The sequence below is a fragment of the Halictus rubicundus genome, chromosome 14 (assembly GCF_050948215.1).
Source record: "Halictus rubicundus isolate RS-2024b chromosome 14, iyHalRubi1_principal, whole genome shotgun sequence".
In the NCBI taxonomy this organism is placed as follows: Eukaryota; Metazoa; Arthropoda; class Insecta; order Hymenoptera; family Halictidae; genus Halictus; species Halictus rubicundus.
The window spans coordinates 4,098,813-4,120,128 of record NC_135162.1 but is presented as its reverse complement, the minus strand read 5'-3'; the positions used below and the strand labels follow the sequence as shown (position 1 = coordinate 4,120,128).

The window sequence follows — 21,316 nt, the reverse complement described above, 5'->3', positions numbered from 1 at the left end:
GTCAAGGTTCAAGAACATTTCTTGAAATCCTAGGGGGATCATGTCATCGTTATTTCACTATTTATATCAAGTGTCCTACTTTTATGAATTTCTCGTACTCAACGTCACAATATTACACGTCATTGGATTCGTCTTGCCCTTGGCTATCATATAGCTTCAATAAAAATGTATCATTGTATTTAAAAAAAAACTTCGATGACTTTGAAATCTAACAAAAATGTAACCTTAACACGTTAAGTGCCCAGTCCGATTTTACCTGCCGTTCCGTTCAGGCCATAGTTAGGTCCGTAAGGATCGGCGAGGCCTGATGGGAAAGTCTATCGCCCGTCATTAGGGACCGGCGTGGCGTTTAACGTGATAAACAAATTTTTTGCCAGTCATAATATTTGCATAATATTTGAACTAACTAATGTTTTCCTCTAAAATTTTGTATGTATGTGTGTATGTGTAGAACTGTCGGGGATCTACATAAGGCGATAACTAAACGCGAAAACTATTGTTTTCAGCTTACCGTCGACTAAGCGTCCACGTTCGATACACTCCGCGAGAACGGATAAATTAAAAGGAGATTGCAGCAACGATTCTCAGTGAAGATGTCGGCCCAATTTGAGAACGCGAACAGCCCCATCGCGAGGGAGCCAGTGTTCAACGGTAACACACAATACCTTCAAGATGACATCGTCATCAGTGGTTTCTCAGGTAACGAAGAATTTCTTACGTAGGTCCGATATGTATTACATATACCTATACCACGTGTATTATAGTATCCGCGAATCTAACGCGTTTGTCGTTTTCTCCAGGTCGTTTCCCGGAGTCAGACAATGTAGACGAGTTGAAGAAGAATTTATTCGAGGGTGTCGACATGATCACGGACGACGAACGTCGATGGCCAGCCGGTATCTACGGTTTACCAAAGAGAACCGGCAAATTGAAGAACATTCAACACTTCGACGCCACTTTTTTCGGTGTTCACGCGAAACAAGCTCATCTGATGGACCCACAGAGTCGGGTACTCCTGGAGGCAACGTACGAGGCCATAGTCGATGCTGGCATTAATCCGCAAGAGATTAGGGGGTCGAAGACTGGTGTGTTCGTCGGTGTTTGTACCTCAGAGTCGCACGAGTTCTGGACGCAGAATCCGGAAGAGATCAATGGTACGGAATGTGACTATTTTCTTTCGGGCATAGGCTCCTCGTTGAAATTGGAAAGCGAATTTTCTTTCGGCAGTGTGCATGTACATACATGCGTACATACGTAGTTACTTCGAAATCGATTTTCACAGGCTACGCATTGACCGGATGCTGCAAGGCCATGTTCCCCAACAGGGTATCGTTCGCTTTCGACTTCAATGGGCCAAGTTACGCGCTAGACACAGCTTGCTCGTCGTCCCTGTACGGTATGCACCAGGCGATCAGCGCGATGCGTTCGGGAGAGTGCGACGCGGCTATCGTTGCCGGGTGCAACCTTTTGCTGAAGCCCACCTTGTCGCTCGAGGTCCATAGATTGAGCATGTTGTCGGTGGACGGCTCGTGCAAAGTGTTCGACGCCGCAGGTAACGGCTTCGTCAGATCCGAGACAATCGGTGTCCTGTTCCTACAAAAGTCGAAGGACGCGCGCAGAGTTTACGCCACCGTGATGCACTCGAAAACGATCACGGACGGTAACAAAGTCGAGAGCATCACATTTCCTAACGGGCAGATGCAGCAAAAAATGATGCGCGAAGTCTACGCGGAGGCTGGAATCAGTCCAACGGACGTTGTATACGTGGAAGCCCACGGAACCGGCACCAAGGTCGGCGACCCGCAAGAGATCAACTATATCGCAAACTTGTTCTGCAAAGGCAGGAAAACTCCTCTTCTTCTTGGCTCGGTCAAGTCGAACTTGGGTCACGCGGAAGCGGCCAGTGGAATGTGTTCTATGGCGAAACTGTTGATCGCTATGGAAGCAGGAGTGATACCAGGCAATCTTCACTTTAAGAATCCGAACAAGGATATACCGTCTCTACACGACGGCAGCATACAGGTCGTCGATAAGAATATGCCATGGAAGGGTGGCCTAGTCGCCGTAAACTCGTTCGGTTTTGGCGGAGCCAACGCGCACGTACTTCTTCGTAGCAATCCGAAACCAAAACTGTCGCCAGTCTTAGATAGTAAAATACCCAAGTTGGTCGCTGTATCCGGCCGCACAGAGGAAGCTGTACAGGTTCTTCTAGACAAAGCCAAAGAACACGAGAATGACGACGAGTTCATCGCTCTTCTTCACGACACGTACGCGTTGAACATACCCGGTCACCTTTACCGGGGCTATTCCGTGCTGGGAACGGCCGGAGCCGAAGAAACTAGTCAAATCAGTACCTCGGAGAAACGTCCTATTTGGTTCGTGTTCTCTGGTATGGGCTCTCAGTGGGCTGGCATGGGCAAGGATTTGCTCTGCATCGAACCGTTCAAGCGAAGCTTGCAACGTTGCGCCGACGCCTTGAAACCCGAAGGTGTTGATCTGATGAAAGTCATTCTGAACTCGACACCCGAATCCCTCGTTGAGAATGTCGTTCACTGCTTCATATCGATCGCAGCTATTCAAGTCGCCCTTGTAGACCTCCTGGCGTACTTGGGCATTCATCCGGACGGTATCGTTGGACATTCGGTCGGTGAGCTGGGATGCGCTTACGCCGACGGTACTTTCACGCCGGAACAAACCATTTTGGCCGCGTACTGGCGTGGAAGATCTATTCTGGACTCGAAACTGTCGCCCGGAGCTATGGCGGCCGTAGGGTTAAGTTGGGAGGAGGTTAAAAAACGATGCCCGCCGGACGTGTATCCAGCTTGCAACAACTCCGAAGATTCTACAACGATTTCCGGTGCGGTCGATGCTATTAAGAAATTCGCCGAGGAGCTGAAGAAGGAGGATATCTTCGTACGAGTGGTAGAGAGCAGCGGCGTCGCATTCCACAGCAAATACATAGCCCCGGCTGGCCAGGAATTGCGCTCCGCTTTAGAGAGGATCATACCGAATCCAAAACCGCGTACCTCCAGATGGATCTCCACGTCCATACCCACTGCAGCTTGGAACAATCCATTGGCGCAGCTCAGCTCGGCAGCCTACCATGTGAACAACTTGCTGTCGCCTGTACTGTTCAAGCAAGGGCTTTCTTACGTGCCTGAAAACGCGATCACCATCGAGATTGCTCCGCACTGTTTGATGCAGGCGGTTCTTCGTAGATCGTTGTCGAAGAGTGTGACGAACATTGGTTTGCACAAACGGGATCACAAGAACAACTTGCTTTTCCTGCTCGAAAACTTAGGAAAATTGCACATGGCTGGCGCACAGCTAAAGATCTCGAAACTGTACCCACCGATCAGCTATCCGGTCGGCCGTGGTACGCCGATGATCAGCTCTATGGTTAAATGGGACCACTCCACGGAATGGGCGGTAGCCGATTTCTGCAAGAGCGGCAATCTCTCCGGAGAGAGCGTGATCGAGTTTGACCTGTCCAAAGAAACGGACGCGTACATAGCTGGTCTTACGATCGACGGAAGAATCCTTTTCCCGGCTACCGGTTACTTGGTACTCGTCTGGAGAACCTACGCGAAGCTGCGCAACGTCGACTTCGAGAAACTCCCAGTTGTGTTCGAACATGTAAAATTCCTGCGCACTACATTCATGCCTAAAGAAGGCCCGATTAAATTCTTTGTCAATATACTCATGGGAACCAATGAATTTGAGATTTGCGAGAACGGCTCGGTGGCGGTGACAGGAAAGATATCTGTACCGGAGAACACGGGGAAAATGATGCTGAATCTTCCAACACCGGTCGTACGAAACGATCCCGAACTGTTGGAGCTGAACACCAAAGACGTTTACAAGGAGCTCCGTTTGCGAGGATACGAATATACCGGAGAGTTCCAGGGTATCGAATCCGCCAACAATCGCGGTGGCAATGGAAAACTTCTCTGGACCAATTAGATCTCCTTCATGGACACCATGCTCCAGATTATCATTCTAGAAAAGGATACCAGATCCTTGCATTTACCAACTCGTATACAGTATGTTGCTATCAATCCCGTTGCTCATATGGAACAAGTGAACGACTTGGGGGAAGACCAGGCTCTTCCAGTATATTATTACAAGATTATCGATGTCGTCAAATCTGGTGGTATCGAAATCAGAAAGATGAAAGCATCCTTGGCCCCGAGAAGGCAGCAATCTCAAATCCCTCCCAAGTACGAGAAATACACGTTCGTACCCTATGTTAACCCCAAGCCTACGGTAGAAGACCCTGAGAAGGCTAAAGTGAATGCCCTTACCATCTTGTTGCAAATTGTCCGTGAAAACTTGGCAGCATTGAAAATGAAAGCCGTAGAAGTAGCTGACGATCGTCCCATAGATGCTCTATTCGCAACCACTGTGTTGGATATCTTGTACAGCGAACCCAGTGTTACTGTAAGTAATTATTATTGTTATTTATGTTATTATCATTATTAGGACCGTATACATACAAAGAACCGCCTCTTACAAATGATTTCTTTTTCAGATTGATTACCAGGTCGCTGCAACCAGTAGCGTCGAGCAATATGCCAGCTTGAATGCGCAAAACGTAAAAGTTGTACAAAAGGATCTGAACAAGACACCTGTGGGCCAAGACTTACACTTCGTCGTAGCTACGAACGTATTGTCCAAGAATACCGCCGAGGCTGTACTGAACAATCTGTCTGACAGTCTGAGGAGTGGTGGCTATGCTCTGCTTGAAGAATCCGGTTTGAATAATTTGGATAGCTCGAAGAAAACCGCCAATCTGATAATCGTAGGGAAACAAGTAGCGAACGGAAAGTTTTACGTTTTACTCAAGAAGCCTGAACAGTTGGCGGAGCCGATGATCGTCCAAATAACGGAGAAGAACTTCCAGTGGGTAGAGAACCTTAAGGCGGCACTGAAGAAAGCTGCGACGGAGAAACAAGAGATTCTTGTAGTCAATCAAGGCGACGAACTGCTCGGTAAGTATTCGAACCTACCTGTTAGAATGGGACCATAAGTTCGTATCATCATGGGCAGAATTTCTGTATGACGAATATTATCCCCCATAATTCAGGCATGGTTGGGCTTATGACCTGCGTTCGCCGCGAGGATGGCGGCACCAACGTGCGTTACGTGTTCATCCAAGACAAGAACGCTCCCAAGTTCAGTCTCAATAATAAATTCTACGCCGAGCAACTGAGCAAGCAATTGATGGCCAATGTCTTGAAAGGAGGAAACTGGGGAAGCTTCCGGCATTTGCTCTTGGACCAGCAAACAGGAGTTTCGTCCGTCCAGGTTGAACACGCGTACATCAATGCTCTGCACAGGGGAGACCTGAGCAGTTTGCGATGGATCGAGAGTCCTCTGAGTTACTACGAACCGGAGAAGTCCTTGGGAGTGGAACTCTTCCACGTATACTACGCCCCGTTGAACTTCCGAGATGTGATGTTAGCCACTGGAAAGCTGCCACCGGATGCTCTGCCTGGAAACTTGGCTAGCCAAGATTGTATCTTGGGTCTTGAATTCTCGGGACGTAACTCAAAGGGTGAACGAGTTATGGCGATGGTACCTGCACGCGGTCTGGCGACCACCGTAGTAGCCGATTCTCATGGATTCTCATGGATTGTACCTAAAAAATGGTCTCTGGAGGAAGCTTCGACGATCCCGGTAGCCTACGCGACTAGTTACTACGCCTTGTTCGTTCGAGGTGGCCTGAAACGCGGCGAAAGCGTTCTGATCCACGCTGGCAGTGGTGGTGTTGGTCAAGCCAGTATCTCCATAGCTTTGCACGCAGGCTGCACAGTGTTCACAACGGTCGGTACACCGGAGAAGCGACAGTTCTTGAAGAAAATGTTCCCTCAGTTGACCGACAGGAACATCGGCAATTCTCGAGACACCAGCTTCGAACAACTGATAATGAACGAGACGAACGGTCGTGGTGTGGACGTAGTGCTAAATTCGTTGGCCGAAGAGAAGCTGCAAGCCAGCGTCAGGTGTCTCGCCGATGGTGGTCGGTTCCTCGAAATTGGAAAATACGATCTATCGAACGACGCGCCTCCGGGAATGTCGTTGTTCTTGAAGAACACCGCCTTCCATGGTGTATTGTTGGACGCCATTTGCGAGATCGACGGCCCTGAAAGGAAGGAAGTGGTCAGACTCGTCAAAGAGGGTATCGACAACGGAGCTGTTCGCCCGCTGCCAGCTACTGTCTTCTCGGAGCAGCAGATCGAACAGTCGTTCCGATTCATGGCCACAGACAACCACATTGGTAAAGTTGTGTTGAAGATTCGCGAAGAAGAGAAGGAGACCGTGGTACCGCACCCATCGCCAAAGATCGTAGCAGCCATTCGACGCACGTACATGAACCCAGACAAGTCTTACATCCTGGTCGGAGGTCTCGGAGGATTCGGTGCAGAGCTCGCCGAATGGATGATCAAGCGAGGCGCCAAACATTTGGTATTGACATCCCGGTCCGGTATCCGAAACGGCTTCCAGTCCCTGTGCGTTCGTCGTTGGCGCGAATCCGGCGTGAACGTTGCGATCTCGACGGTGGACGCGACAACGATGGCCGGAGCAAGGAAGCTGATCCAAGATAGCAACAAGATGGCTCCTGTCGGTGGTATATTCAACTTGGCGGCTGTTCTAGTCGACAACGTGCTCGAATACCTTGAAGAGAACGATTTCGCCAAGGTAGCAGCGCCCAAAGTCTCTGCCACGAAATGTCTGGACGCGGTGTCGCGAGAGTTGTGTTCCTTGCTGGACTATTTTGTTGTCTTCTCCTCCGTTTCGTGCGGCAGAGGTAACATTGGTCAGACGAATTATGGTCTTGCAAACTCTGCCATGGAGAGAATCATCGAGCAGAGGCAAGCGAACGGTCTGCCTGGCCTTGCTATTCAATGGGGAGCTATTGGAGATGTTGGATTCGTTATAGGTAAATTGATCCTCGTTTTTCAAAACTTTAGGAGCGTATAAAATAGTACGTGCGAGAGGGGGGTGGTATATCTTTCTTTTAACTCGGACATGCTCGGAATATATTTTTTCATGTTTGGCTTTCTTTTCAAGATAATATTGGTCGCAGCAACGACACAGAAATCGGTGGCACTATGCCACAGCGTATTGGAAGCTGTCTGGAAACCATGGACGTCTTTCTAAAGCAACCCCATCCTGTCCTGGCCTCCATGTGCGTAGCGGACCAACGTAAGAGTCAGGAGACAACCAACAAAGTCAGCATCGTTCAGGCGACAGCTAATATCTTGGGTATCAAAAAACTGGAAAGCATTAACTATTCTGTCACTCTGGCCGATCTCGGAATGGACTCTCTCATGGGAACAGAAATCAAACAGATGTTAGAAAGAAATTACGATGTAGTACTGTCCGCACAGGATATCCGTAACCTGACGTTCGAGAAGTTGAAGTCATTCGGCTCTGGAGCTGTTGAAGTAGAAGGTATCGAACCGGAAGCCGAGGAAGAAAATGGAGCACAATTCCTGTTCCAGGCGGATGGCGCTGAAATAATTCCTACGGAATCCCTTGTCCAACTGAAGACAAAGGGTACGAAGGGAACACCTCTATTCTTCGTTCACGCGATCGAGGGAATGGTCGGTTCTCTGTAGGGTATAGCTAGACAATTGAATCGCCCTGCTTGGGGCTTCCAATGTGTTCAAGATGCCCCGTTGAGTACCATAACGGAACTAGCCACGTTCTACATAAAGGAAATGAAGAAAGTTCAGAAGAAAGGACCGTATCATATAGTAGGCTATTCATTTGGTGCTTGTGTCGCCTTTGATATGGCTCTTCAGTTGGAAACCGCCGGTGAGAAGGTAATTTTAACTCTTCTGGACGGATCGCCTGAATTCGTTAGGTTACATTGCATTGCAATTGGAAAACATACAAGTGAATCGAAAACGGATATCGTTGAGGATAACTGTCGGAAGACTTTGTCGTTCTTCATTAAGCAGTTCAACGAGAAGATCCGTTTTATCGAGGTAACGTATTTCTGTCGCTTTCCTTTTTGTTGGTATTTTATTTCGACATGTGTTACGATTTATTCTGTATTTTTGTAATTTTATTTTCCGCAGGCTTACAATATTTTGAAGGATACACCTGATGACGAGATATTGGATAAAATGGTAGAAACAATAAATAACAAAGATTTGAAAAAGGAGGAGTTGAAGATTGCTGGTATGTTGTTCCACAAAAAGCTGCAGGCAGCTCATTATTATGTGCCAACGGTTAAATTCAACGGAGACATCATGTTAATAAGAATTCAAGACAGCTTTATCCATTTGAAGAAGGATTACGGTCTATCAGAGGTAATGGTTGCGTCTAAATAATGAATAAATTATAATTACGCTGCAAAACAGGAAATTTAAGAGAAATTGATTCTCTCGATCGCATATTTACAGATTTGTCAAAAGGAAGTGCAAATCCAAGAATTGCCTGGAAACCACAGAAGCATCCTGACAGGAAGTAACGGCAAAGAAATAGCAAGGATGCTGCAAACGTAAACTTATGTCTACTTATATATACAGGGTGAGTCACCAAGCGTTAGCACCTCAAATATCTTTGTTGTTTCTAAAGATACGTAAAATATGGTAAGGACAAAGTTGAATGGTACAATGGGACTGACACGATGCAAAAAAAAATTTTGTTTTTATGTCATTTTTTGGAGATATCAAGGTCACCTTGACTTTTTTAAATGGAACCACCCTTTTTTAAACACCTACAATGATAGTCCCTTTCATTAGGAATTCAGTGACTATAATTAGTCCAAGGCCATTCAAGGTGAAGGATAGAAAAAACGTATATAACTAAAATATGGAAGCAGAATACCTGTATTTTATAAATGTTCGAAATGATGGCCGTCTGCGTCGATAAATTGTTGTAAACGAGCTCCGAAGAAATGTTGAACTCTGATAAGTGTATCCGACGTGATATTCGTACATGCTGTGATGATACGCTGACGCATATCTTCAACTGTTGTTGGAGCATCCGTGTACACGGTCTCTTTTAGCAGACCCCATAAAAAGAAATCCAGTGGATTTAAATCAGGCGAACGTGCTGGCCATGAAACTGTTCCGCCCCGTCCAATCCATCGGTTTGGATATCGAGAATCCAACGTTTCTCTTGCTACTCGTGCATAATGAGCAGGACAACCGTCATGTTGGTACCACATATCGTAGCGATTTTGTAAAGGGACATCTTCTAATAAAATTGGCAGATCTTATTGCAACAATTGATCGTATTTCTGACCCGTCATCATTCCGTTAACGAAATATGGTCCAATTACTTTGTCGTTCAAAATACCACACCACACGTTTACGCTCCATTGTCTTTGATGATCAATTTCTCGCAGCCAGTGCGGATTATCCACAGACCAATAATGGGCGTTCCGTAGATTAATTGAGCCATGATTAGTAAATGTTGCTTCGTCCGTAAACAAGACATTAGAAAAAAATGAATGATTTTGAAGCAATCCCCATTGACAAAAGTTAATTCTATTTTGAAAATCATTCCCGTGCAATTCTTGATGGAGCGATATGTGGAACGGATGAAATTTATGTCGGGCCAGAATTCGTATTACGCTACTTTGACTTATGCCTGCTTCCCGAGCAATTTTTCTCGTACTCGCGTGAGGATTGACAGCTATAGCTGCTAAAATATTAATTTCATTGTCTTCATTAGTCGTGGGATTCTTCCGTTTGTACTGTCGTGCATGTACACTTCCAGTACTTCGAAACAACTTGTACGTATTAGTGAAAGTATGTCTAGAAGGAGTGTTTCGCTTGGGGTACCTTTCTTCATAAAGTAGTCGGGCCTGCACTGCATTTTTTCTACATTCACAGTAAATCGTGATCATATCACACTTTTCAGTCATCGAATATAACATAGCGGAATCGCGTTTGGAAACATACTGATAGTAAATAAGAATGCTGAATAACATTGAAGGACCTTAGTATGTTTACTTTAACTACGACCATAGTATGTTTACTATTTCCTACAAGTCTCAACCGTGATAAACGTATTCTGCTTCCATATTTTAGTTTTATACGTTTCTTCTGTCCTTGACCTTGAATGGCCTTGGACTAATTATAGTCACTGAATTCCTAATGAAAGGGACTATCATTGTAGATGTTTAAAAAAGGGTGGTTCCATTTAAAAAAGTCAAGGTGACCTTGATATCTCCAAAAAAATGACATAAAAACAAAATTTTTTTTGCATCGTGTCAGCCCCATTGTACCATTCAACTTTGTCCTTACCATATTTTACGTATCTTTCGAAACAACAAAGATATTTGAGGTGCTAACGTTTGGTGACTCACCCTGTATATGCGAGTAATATACAATAATATTTTTTCTATAAACAGTACTATTTAGTAACATATAGACACTTGAAAGTGACATATTCTCGTGACCAAGAGAAGGGTCGAAAAACATGTGTTAAAGAAATGATTTTTTTAACAAGTGTGGTGTATGGAATCGGGATAAAAACATATCTAGGATGTAAAGGAAGGTATATAAAGTAATTTTATAGCTTTTTGTTCTAAACGCTTCGGTGGTTTTGATAGAATAAACAATCGAAAATGGTACAATTTTTTTCAGAAAATCAAAATGTATTATGTAATAACTTTTTTTCTCCGCAAAACACCTCTCTAATTTTTTTTTTTGAGGTTATTCAGTAGACATTGCTTTACAGAATCCTGAAGAGTTTAGGTGCGGCATAGTGCGGCAACATGTAGAAATTTAGCTTTTTGTGCGATACATATCAGTATGGCATGAATCGACCGTATAACATATGACTGATAATGATGAAATAATTGATCTGTAGGATATAGATACTTGGAGGTAAATGAAGGAGAATGAATGTCACTATTGCTAGAATATTTAGTTTATATTATTGGAAAAATGTAATCGTGGTTAAACAATCGAGTGTCAGCCTTTCTTTGAATACTGTGGTGAGCATGAGGAAGCATCCTTGCTAATACAGTAATCAGGGGTTAGATTTATATATCAGTGCCTCTCATAACAAGCAATAGAAAATTGCATAAAAAAGCGAAAAAGAAATTATCACCAGAGGTTATAGATATGCTTGTACCCTCCGCTGAAATTAATTGCGATAGTAGTGCCTCATCTAACACATCTATACAGTCCGACGATTCGAATTTAGAATATTCGTTATAATTTATTTTATAAATATTATATAGTTGTATTTTGTTGTCAATAAACTATGATTTTGATATTTAGACTTTGTGTTTAAATTTTTACCACGGTACGCGTGAAAGTTTGTAATAACAATTTCTCAAAATCTGACAAAAAAATGTTTCAAATAAAAGTGTAACAGTATTAATAAACGTATAAATTGCAATACAAAAAACATTAAAAAAAAATTGTTTAAAAGAAAAAAAACAAGATCGCTTCGATTTTTTAAACATTAAACTGTATTTTTGATTTGATAATGTTGTAGCTGGTATTAAGACGAATTCAACGATATATAATATTATGACCTTCACATTATGAATAACGTCGTAATAGTTTTGGCGCGCTAAACTGGCCAAATACCCCACTGTGCGCCGCCTCGTCCCGGAAAGCAACGAGAATCCGATGCGGGAAGCGGCTCGAGATCTTCCTCAGTGGGAAGCAGCCAATCTTCGGGGATCATCGACGAAGACCTAGCAAATAATCGGATGCCGTAGTCCCCGGACCGCCGCGGCGTGGCCCTGCCGCGCGAGCGTTAGCGATAGGTCCGAGCGTCGCGTGGGAGCAGGAAAAATTAGGAAAGTGGGGGACGCGTCGCTTAGGGGATAGCGAGGGTTCGCGAAGTAAGTCATTGTGTCGCCGAACTTATTCAGAATTAGTCGTTTAACGATTGCCTAATATCGATAGTCTTTTGTGTGCCGCTGCCGTTCGAGCAAACCAAGGGGTAGCTGCCGTTATCCAGCGAACCCGTAGTACCGAGTGGTAAGTGCCGATCAGGCTTCCCTTATTAGTGATTATTTCGCGTTGGCTCGGCTGGCGTTTTTGTGTATCGGCCGTACTTCGTGTCGCAAAAAGACGTAACCTCGTAACGCAGAAAATCGCAATTAGAATAGGGTCGCTTAGGGTCTCGAGGCCGTCGGTCGGGAAACGGGCCGGTTGAGTGAATTCGAATCCGACCTGACAGCACACAGTGGTCTGAGAACGCGATTTTACTGGCCAAAAATCAATTTTCGAAGTTCAAGATTTTGAAAAACTTTTTTGCTTTACAGTAACAAAACACTTCAAACCTTAAAAATGCAAAATATTATTCATTTCAGATAATTGTGGAATCGAGGGTAACGTTTTGAATACAAAATTCTGAAATTGAAAGTGAAACTAATTATTCTAAGAACTCATTATAGAACATGATATAACAGGTTTGAATGAATGTTTTATATATATTAATAGGCGTACTTTCAGTATTTAATTAGTTTCTACGCATTATTTAATCCATGTGCAAATGCTGCAATATTATTAACAATTTAAACTTTGAGAAGGGTTTTAAAAAAAGTATTAAGAGTTATAAGCATTAGACTTGTTTTATATGAAAGTTTAAACAATTGCGAAGAAGAGCATATAAATTTTAGCTGCCGCCTCCTGCCACCTTGTACGATAATTAAGAAATAGGAGTCGCGGTATTTTGATGTTTGGCAATTATCGGGTCACGAAGACCACTTGGCGCTTGAATGGTGGCTCGCACTCGGATGTTTTAACAGAGCAACCTGTTTGTTACCATAGTAATTGGTTTTCTTCTAGCATAATTCTTTTCGATCGCGTTAGTCTTCAACCGAATATTCGAGTCTCGAACTATCGATACAGAAGGATTTTACAGAGTTTTATGTGCTTAAAGCATTAGTTATATAAGTATAGTAACACACATTTATGCATATATATACATACATATATACATATTTTTAATTTATTTATTTAGTGTGAAATTTAGTTTGTGTTTGAATTAATTTTTTATGACAATGTCGGAAAGTATGTTCCAAAGAAAAATTACTTATTTGAAAAAAAGAAGTTCAGACTTTAGTTTGGGAAAAATTGTCGTTGAATGTTGATAAACCAAAACCAGGTAGTGGTAACACAAACGATGTTAATACCGCACGTCGAGCATTTCAAGACAAGAGAATATTAGAAGAAATACCAGGTGTGGACATTAATCTCTTGCAAAAAATGAAAATAATTTTAATCACTATATGTTCACAATTTCCAATAAATTTGAAAAAGTTTCAAATATTTTGTTCTGAAACCGCTGAATTATTCATGAAAAAGTATTCATGGTACCCAATGACTCCGACTGTACATAAAATTCTTATACATGGCAAACAAATTTTGGAGCAATGTATTTTACCTCCTGGTTACCTAGGAGAGGATGCGGCAGAATCGAAAAACAAATATTATAAATATGACATGGCACATCATGCACGACAAAATAGCAGAAAGAATAATTTGCATGACGTATTTCATAGGTGTGTGTAACTAATTATTTTTTCAATAATTCATTTGTTTTTCGTTATATTATTCCATTTTTATCCAATATTTTATTAATTCTTATAGGGCTATGGGAACATCAGACCCTTTCATATCAACGATAAGTTTAAACAATCGAAGACAGAAACAGTACAAAAATAAGCTTTTACCTTCTGAAGTGCTTATCTCTACTATGTCCTCCGTCTATTGAGGAAGAACGATCTGCATCTTCTACAATTGATACGGAATCAATTGACGAAGATGCAGAAGATTCAGATGAAGAGGAATTGCCAATGCAATAATATAATTATATGTATATAGTTAAATAAATATAATTATAAAGTAAATAGCATATTTATGTATGATTACATAATTATAATTATAAAATAAATCATATAATTATATTATACATATTAGTTATATTAGTTAAACTGAATAACTAAAATATATTGAAAAAAATGTTAAAAAATGTCGATATGTATGTCTCTTTAATTTTGACCGCAAAAAGCGAATTTCCAGACTATATGTGCCCAGTATTGAATCCGCCATTTTGAATTTTGAATTTTTGGTATCAGATTCGACATCAGTGACCTCAAAAACACGTGATTACCAACTTTTAGAAAGTTCCAATGACATTTTGATTTTTGGCCAGTAAAATCGCGTTCTCAGACTACTGTGCAGCAGGGGGGCGCGTGACCGTCACGAGGCGGTTGTACGTCGCCGGGTTTCTAACGCGGAGTCGCGGATTCGCGGGGGATTCGTACCGTTCCCGATTTTTGGTGAAATATGGCCGCATCGCCGTTTCCGACTGCTTCCGACGGCTACAGTCACGTAGAATTTGTTACCGCGTAATCCAGCTGAACCCGGTTGCTTCTCGTCCGGTTAATTACCGAGAGTAGACGCCGTACATCCGCGATCCTGTTCGACGCGGAGAAAGTAAATTCGGGTGTAACAGGCGCGAACGACCGATCATCTGTCGTATAATTTGTACAACCGCGCGGTAGCCTTCTGTAATAGCCGAATTGAATAAATGTACAGTATAAGCCCATACTCGTTCAGTCTTTCTTGTGAGAAACTTTCCCGACTCACTTATCTATGAAAACGTTTTCAGTTTAGAACTGTTATTCAAGCAGTAACATTGTGATTATGGCTACTTTTGACACAGAAGTGAATATGTTATTAACGTTAGGTGAATGCCAAAAAAATTATCGGCGTGCAGCAGTGATGTTTTTTGAACGTTATGGGATCAAAAAATGTCATGCAACATTTCATAATTTAGAAATGCGGCTTCACGAGCACGGTGAATTGTGTAAAAAAACTGGCAATAAACCTAAAGCTGTCACTAATGAAAATAATAGTGCCAGTATTCTTGCCGCAATTACATTGAATCCTCATATTAGTCAACGTACACTTGCACAAACATCACATATTAGTCGTTCATCAATTCAACGAATTCTGAAACGGCAAAAGTATCATCCATATGACATGGTTTTATCACAAGAGCTTTCGATAGCAGATTGCGATCACCGCGTAAGATTTTGTGAGTGGCTGCAGGGTGTTGTGGAAAATGACTTTTTGTGCAAAATACTTTTTTACGATGAGGCCACTTTTATGAATTCAGGGCATGTAAATAGACATAATCTGCATTATTGGGCTGCGGAAAACCCAAATTGGATGCGATGTGTTCCCTTTCAACATCGATGGTCTTTAAATGTTTGGTGTGGCCTAATAGGAGATTTTGTGATTGGACCTTATTTTTTTCAAGAAACTGTAACATCTGCAAGTTATTGTGATTTCTTAAAAAAATCATTTGCCTGCGCTTTTGGAAGATGTGCCACTGCACGTTAGAAGAGAAATGTGGTTCATACAAGACGACGCTCCTCCACATTTTGCAATCATCACCAGGCAATTTTTGAACGAAAAATTGATAGGTCGTGGGGGACCTCGTCAATGGCCTCCTCGATCCCCCGATCTAACACCATTAGATTTTTTCTTATGGGGATATGTAAAGGACAAAGTTATGTTTGAACCACCGACGACAAAAGAGGATATGAAACAAAGAATACGTGACGCTTGCGCTTCAGTGACTCCCGAAATGTTAAAAAATGTTGGAACAACTTTGATGTTTCGAGTAAATAAATGTTTACAAGCCCGTGGTGGACATTTTGAACATTTCATTTAAAGTACATTTTATTTCTTCACGAATAAGCAAAGGACTCAAGCGCGTATAATTCCATAACGCTATTTCCGAGCGCTTCAAGTACCTACAACTCGAAACTTCAAACTGTTATATCTCATCATGGAAGTATCTGACAAAAAAATGTTTCCGACAAAATTGACTTGTTTTTTCCTGTAGAATCCAAATATGTAACATTTTATAGGGGGTTCCATTTAAAATTACAAAGGTACCTCCCCTCCCCCGTTAAAGGGGAAGGGAGACCACTTCACGTTTATGTAGTCAGAAAGGCCCTTCAGTTCCATGCAATTTAAGACTAAGAACTTTAAAATCGATGGCATAGTTTTCGAGATATTGAGCTGTTCAGAGTTATGTGGGCCACCCTGTATATGTATATAGAGGGTGGTTGGTAACTGGTGGTACAAGCGGAAAGGGGGTGATTCTACGCGAAAAAAGAAGTCGAAAATATAGAATATTCGATAGGAATTGTCTGCTGCGTCTGACCATGACCTACCAATTTTACTTCCTACGCATACTAAAGGACGCGAATCCGACGGATCTTTAAATTCGATTTTATCGAAAACAAAGCCTTAAACGAAAAATTTTTATTCTATTTTTTCGACTTCTTTTTTCGCGTAGAATCACCCCCTTTCCGCTTGTACCACTAGTTACCAACCACCCTGTATAATGCATGTATGTATGTATATATATAATGTATGTATATTCAGAGTTGGGCGAAATATTTATCTAAATAAAAATTTCGAATAAGTTCAGAAACGATAAGACATGCACGTGATGCAGCGATACGAAGATTGCAAATTTGCATGGGCGCAAACAGTCGTCAATGCGATCATCTCCCAAAATGTGATAAAGTTTATTTAACTAACATATTTGACCTTGCATGACCTTCAATGATAACCCGCTGAATTCGTCTCAACACTGGCTATCGCATCCTGATAAAAAAACATAGCATTGCATTTAAAAAAATAGAGTTGAACTTGAAATCTCCTCCATGCCTCCACCCACGCAGAAAATGTTTGTGTCACAATATATCCCCCTCTATACCGTGTAAGTTCTCTATATAACATTTTTTCATATTATTACAAATAACGGCAATATTCAAACTGGACATAGTTATTGCCCCACCCTGTATAAAACTTTGGAAAATGTTATAAACTTTTATTTACATAGATATACACAGAGTTGGGCATTATTTAGATAAAAAATTATTTAAATAACGATTCGAATGAAAGATAAAAAAATTTTTATTCGTTATTCGAAGGTTCGAATAAAAAAAGTATCTTTATTCGACGCGTATCGAATAAATAGTTTTATTCGACGAGAATTTATCCGACGAATGAAGATAATTTTTTTTATTCGAAGCGGATTTATTCGAACTGGAGTGGATTTTCCTGATGAAAGTGAGGTCAAATTCGAGTGTAATCGAACAAGTTTCACTGATACGTAATGTTACGATAAAAATTTAAATCTCATTAAAGACAGTCCAAATGATGTCGTGTTTGGACTCATTATGATCGGGATAAGCTCTACAACTCATTCGTATTAACAATATTTGACGTCATTTTCATCAGGAAAATCCCCTCCATTCGCTCGTCACAATTTTATGAGGATATGTTGAAAAATCTAAAAGTTTAAACTTTCATTCGTGCGCGATTCTCCATCCGCTTACATTGTATGTCGTCTGTCGTTGCTGGGCCTTTGAAGCTCGGCGCTCGGCAAAAGTTATTCGAAGCCTTCCAATAAAAGATACGGATAAAAGATGAAAAAATTATTCGAAGTTCGAATAAATCCGCTTCGAATAAAAAAAATTATCTTTATTCGTCGGATAAATTCTCGTCGAATAAAATGATTTATTCGATACTCGTCGAATAAAGATACTTATTTTATTCGAACCTTCGAGTAACGAATAAAGAAAAAGTATCTTTTATTCGAATCATTATTTAAATAATTTTTTATCTAAATAATGCCCAACTCTGTGTATATCTATGTAAATAAAAGTTTATAGCATTTTCTAAAGTTTTATACAGGGTGGGGCAATAACTATGTCCAGTTTGAATATTGCCGTTATTTGTAATAATATGAAAAAATGTTATATAGAAAACTTACACGGTATAGAGGGGGATATATTGTGACACAAACATTTTCTGCGTGGGTGGAGGCATGGAGGAGATTTCAAGTTCAACTCTATTTTTTTAAATGCAATGCTATGTTTTTTTTATCAGGATGTGATAGCCAGTGTTGAGACGAATTCAGCGAGTTATCATTGAAGGTCATGCAAGGTCAAATATGTTAGTAAAATAAACTTTATCACATTTCGGGAGATGCTCGAATTAACGTCTGTTTGCGTCAATGCTTTGCAATCTTCGTATCCCTGCATTACGTGCATGTCTTATCGTTTCTGAACTTATTCTAGCACATGCTGTATTATTTCATAAACCCTCGCTTTTACATAAACGAATGGTGTTGTAATATTGTTTATGTTGTGGCAATACAACGCGTATGGCTAGAAATGTAAACATCTCATCAGCTCGTAATGGAAACATCCTACCAGTTCGTAACAATAACATGAATCGGTCAGTCAGTCTCGATCGATTGTTAAGGGGGGAGGGTCAAGTAAACTAGCGTTTCTTCTCGAATTTGTTTTGAAGAGAGCATAATATTTCTTTATTTACAAAAAATTGTATGTTATTGTGTAGCATCTAGACAATCTATATCAATTTTGAGATTATAAAAATATTCATAAATAACTGAGCAGCAGCTGCTTGGATTTGGCTCCTCGAAAATGCGCTGTGCAACACACAGGTCGCTCTAATTATCTGAAATCACAAATCCAAAAGTTTTTCGTTAATATATAATAATACGCTTTGCATGAACCTAAATTTAAAAAGAAAAAATTAAAAAATTACAAATTCTGCGCCACTTTGAAAAGAAGTCACAATTTTTTTTATAAAGAAATGGTTAAAAACATTGTTAATTCCAATTTTTAAAAAAACTTTTAGGTTCATGCAAAGCGTATTATTATATATTAACGAAAAACTTTTGGATTTGTGATTTCAGATAATTACAGCGACCTGTGTGTTGCACAGCGCATTTTCGAGGAGCCAAATCCAAGCAGCTGCTGCTCAGTTATTTATGAATATTTTTATAATCTCAAAATTGATATAGATTGTCTAGATGCTACACAATAACATACAATTTTTTGTAAATAAGGAAATATTATGCTCTCTTCAAAACAAATTCGAGAAGAAACGCTTGTTTACTTGACCTCCCCCCTTAAGTCAAGTAGCTGCGTGATCATCAAAATAAAGTTTTCTTTCGAAGAGCAAGTGGATATGATCCTCATTTATGGGGAAGTGCGACAAAATTCGATAAGAGCTCAATCCTTGTAGGCTGAACGATATCCAAACCGTACACGTTCTTTGCACCGAACATTTGGAAGATTGTGCAAAAAATTGAAAGAAACCGGAAATTTGGGTACTCGTAAGAGCAGTCGTCGTAAAAAAGCGACTGATGAAAGAAATAAAGTTGGTGTCCTTGCAGTTGTAGCTCATAACCCGCAGATTAGTTCCCGACAGATTGAACGCGAGTCGGCTATCAGTAGAAGGAGCGTGCTACGAATACTTGCACGGTATAAATTTCATCCATACCATATTAGCCTTCATCAAGAGTTACACGGTACGGATTTTATGAATCGTTTCGCATTTTGTCAGTGGACTCTAAACAAAATACAAACCGATGAAACATTTACAGTGACTCCCAAAAATATTCGGACACTAGCTATAACTAACTTTACGACTTGATAATTCCTTTGTTAATAAAGCAATCGTCCCGGGAATTGTTTCTAGCAATAAAAGATCTATTAATGTTGATAAACATAAATAATTTATTTGAAAAATATACATAAATTCCATAATAAAAATTAGTAAAAGAAATAATGTACCATTTTTGGCTCACAAAATATTCGGACAATATTAATTTTTCAATTTAGATAATGTAATTTAGCATTACAAAATTTGTTTAATACTTCGTGGCATAACCATTTTGTTTAAGAACATGTCTTAACCTGTTTGGCATATTGTTTGTAATTTTTTAAAAATATTCAACAGTTATATTCGACCACTCAGTTGCAAGTCTTTGTTTTAATTCAGCTATCGACGTAATTGGGGTTTTTCGAATTTTTCTATCCAATTCATCCCATAAATTCTCGATAGGATTAAGGTCCAGTGATTGGGGCGGCGAATGAAGAATTTTGGGGCAGCGGTATAATCAAAATTCTTGCACAATACGTGACTTGTGCTTGGGGTCGTTTTCTTGGTAAAACTTAAAAGTATTATTAAGCCCCATTTTTTCAGCACTTTGAATTAAATTATTTTTGAGTATATTTAAATAATGATTTTTGTCCATGATACCGTCAATAAACACTAGGTTACCGACTCCATATGACGAAATGCAACCCCAGACCATTACGCTGCCTCCGCCGTGTTTCACTGTACCTCTTGTATTTCCAAAATTAAACTCTTTATTCGCTTTCCGCCACACCATAGTTCTTCCGTCGGAATTGTACAGATTGAATTTGCTTTCATCAGCAAATATGACATCCTTCCACCATGTCTCATCCTTAGAAATTAGCTCTCTTGCAAAGGTTTTTCGTTTATTCCTATTCTTTTCGTTGATAAATGGTTTCTTTCTAGCTACTCTTCCATTGTAACCAGCTTGCCTCAGCACTCTCCGAACTGTTTCGGCTGAAACATTTTTGGAGCTTTCTCCTAATAGCTCACTAACTAGTTTTGGAGTACTTAAGCGCGGATTTTTTTTCACTTTCCGAATAATTTTGCTTTTCTCCCTCGTACATAAGAGACTTGGTATTCCAGTTTGCGGAATAGAATCAATGCGATTCTCAATATAAAATCGTCGACAGATATCTGCAGCAGTACTCTTATTTATGCGAAGCATTGCACTAATTTCGCGATAGGTTTTTCCTTTTTCTCTATGAAAAATTACAAGCTGTCGCACATCGAAACTCGTATTCTTTCCTTTGCGACCCATTTTGAACGAATTCACGTTTACTACTGACAGTAGTGGGCTGGCACGGACATCTAATGGTCCACGAGATTCTGTTTATAAACAAACGTTTTCCCGTTCTTGGGATATCGCGTCCCCAGAAGGCGATTACCAGAGAAATATAATACGTGTCCAAATATTTTTGTGAGCCACAAATGGTCCATTATTTCGTTTAATAATATATATTATGAAACGTATGTATATTTTTCAAATAAAGTATATATGTTTATCATCCTTAATAAATGTTTCATTGCTAGAAACAATTTCCAGGGCGATTGCTTTATCAACAAACGAATTATTAAATCTTAAAGTTAGTTATACCTAGTGTCCGAATATTTATGGGAGTCACTGTATTTCTTCAATACTGTTCACCGATGAAGCTACGTTTACTAACCATGGAAATCTCAATTTGCATAATATGCATTATTGGAGTATCGATAATCCACACTGGTTACGACAAGTTGAGCACCAACGACAATGGTCAATTAACGTATGGTGTGGAATCGTTGGTGATCAAATAATCGGACCGCATTTTATCAATGGAAATCTTACTGGCGAA

The 21,316-nt window shown here is 40.6% G+C and overlaps 1 protein-coding gene and 1 pseudogene across 2 annotated transcripts; both read left to right on the top strand.

Annotated features, from left to right (window-relative positions):
• The first annotated feature begins 507 nt into the window (after positions 1 to 507).
• On the top strand, positions 508 to 8,538 carry LOC143360909 (fatty acid synthase-like; annotated as a pseudogene). Its single transcript, XR_013083369.1, has 8 exons — positions 508 to 699; positions 801 to 1,154; positions 1,283 to 4,440; positions 4,532 to 4,991; positions 5,087 to 6,943; positions 7,075 to 7,997; positions 8,091 to 8,324; positions 8,418 to 8,538. The product of XR_013083369.1 is annotated as a fatty acid synthase-like (transcript).
• Positions 8,539 to 12,997: 4,459 nt separating this feature from the next.
• On the top strand, positions 12,998 to 13,710 carry LOC143361026 (uncharacterized). Its single transcript, XM_076800266.1, has 3 exons — positions 12,998 to 13,007; positions 13,102 to 13,498; positions 13,587 to 13,710. Exons 1-3 carry the CDS (start codon positions 12,998 to 13,000, stop codon positions 13,708 to 13,710), a joined length of 531 nt encoding a protein of 176 aa, XP_076656381.1.
• Positions 13,711 to 21,316: the final 7,606 nt, after the last annotated feature.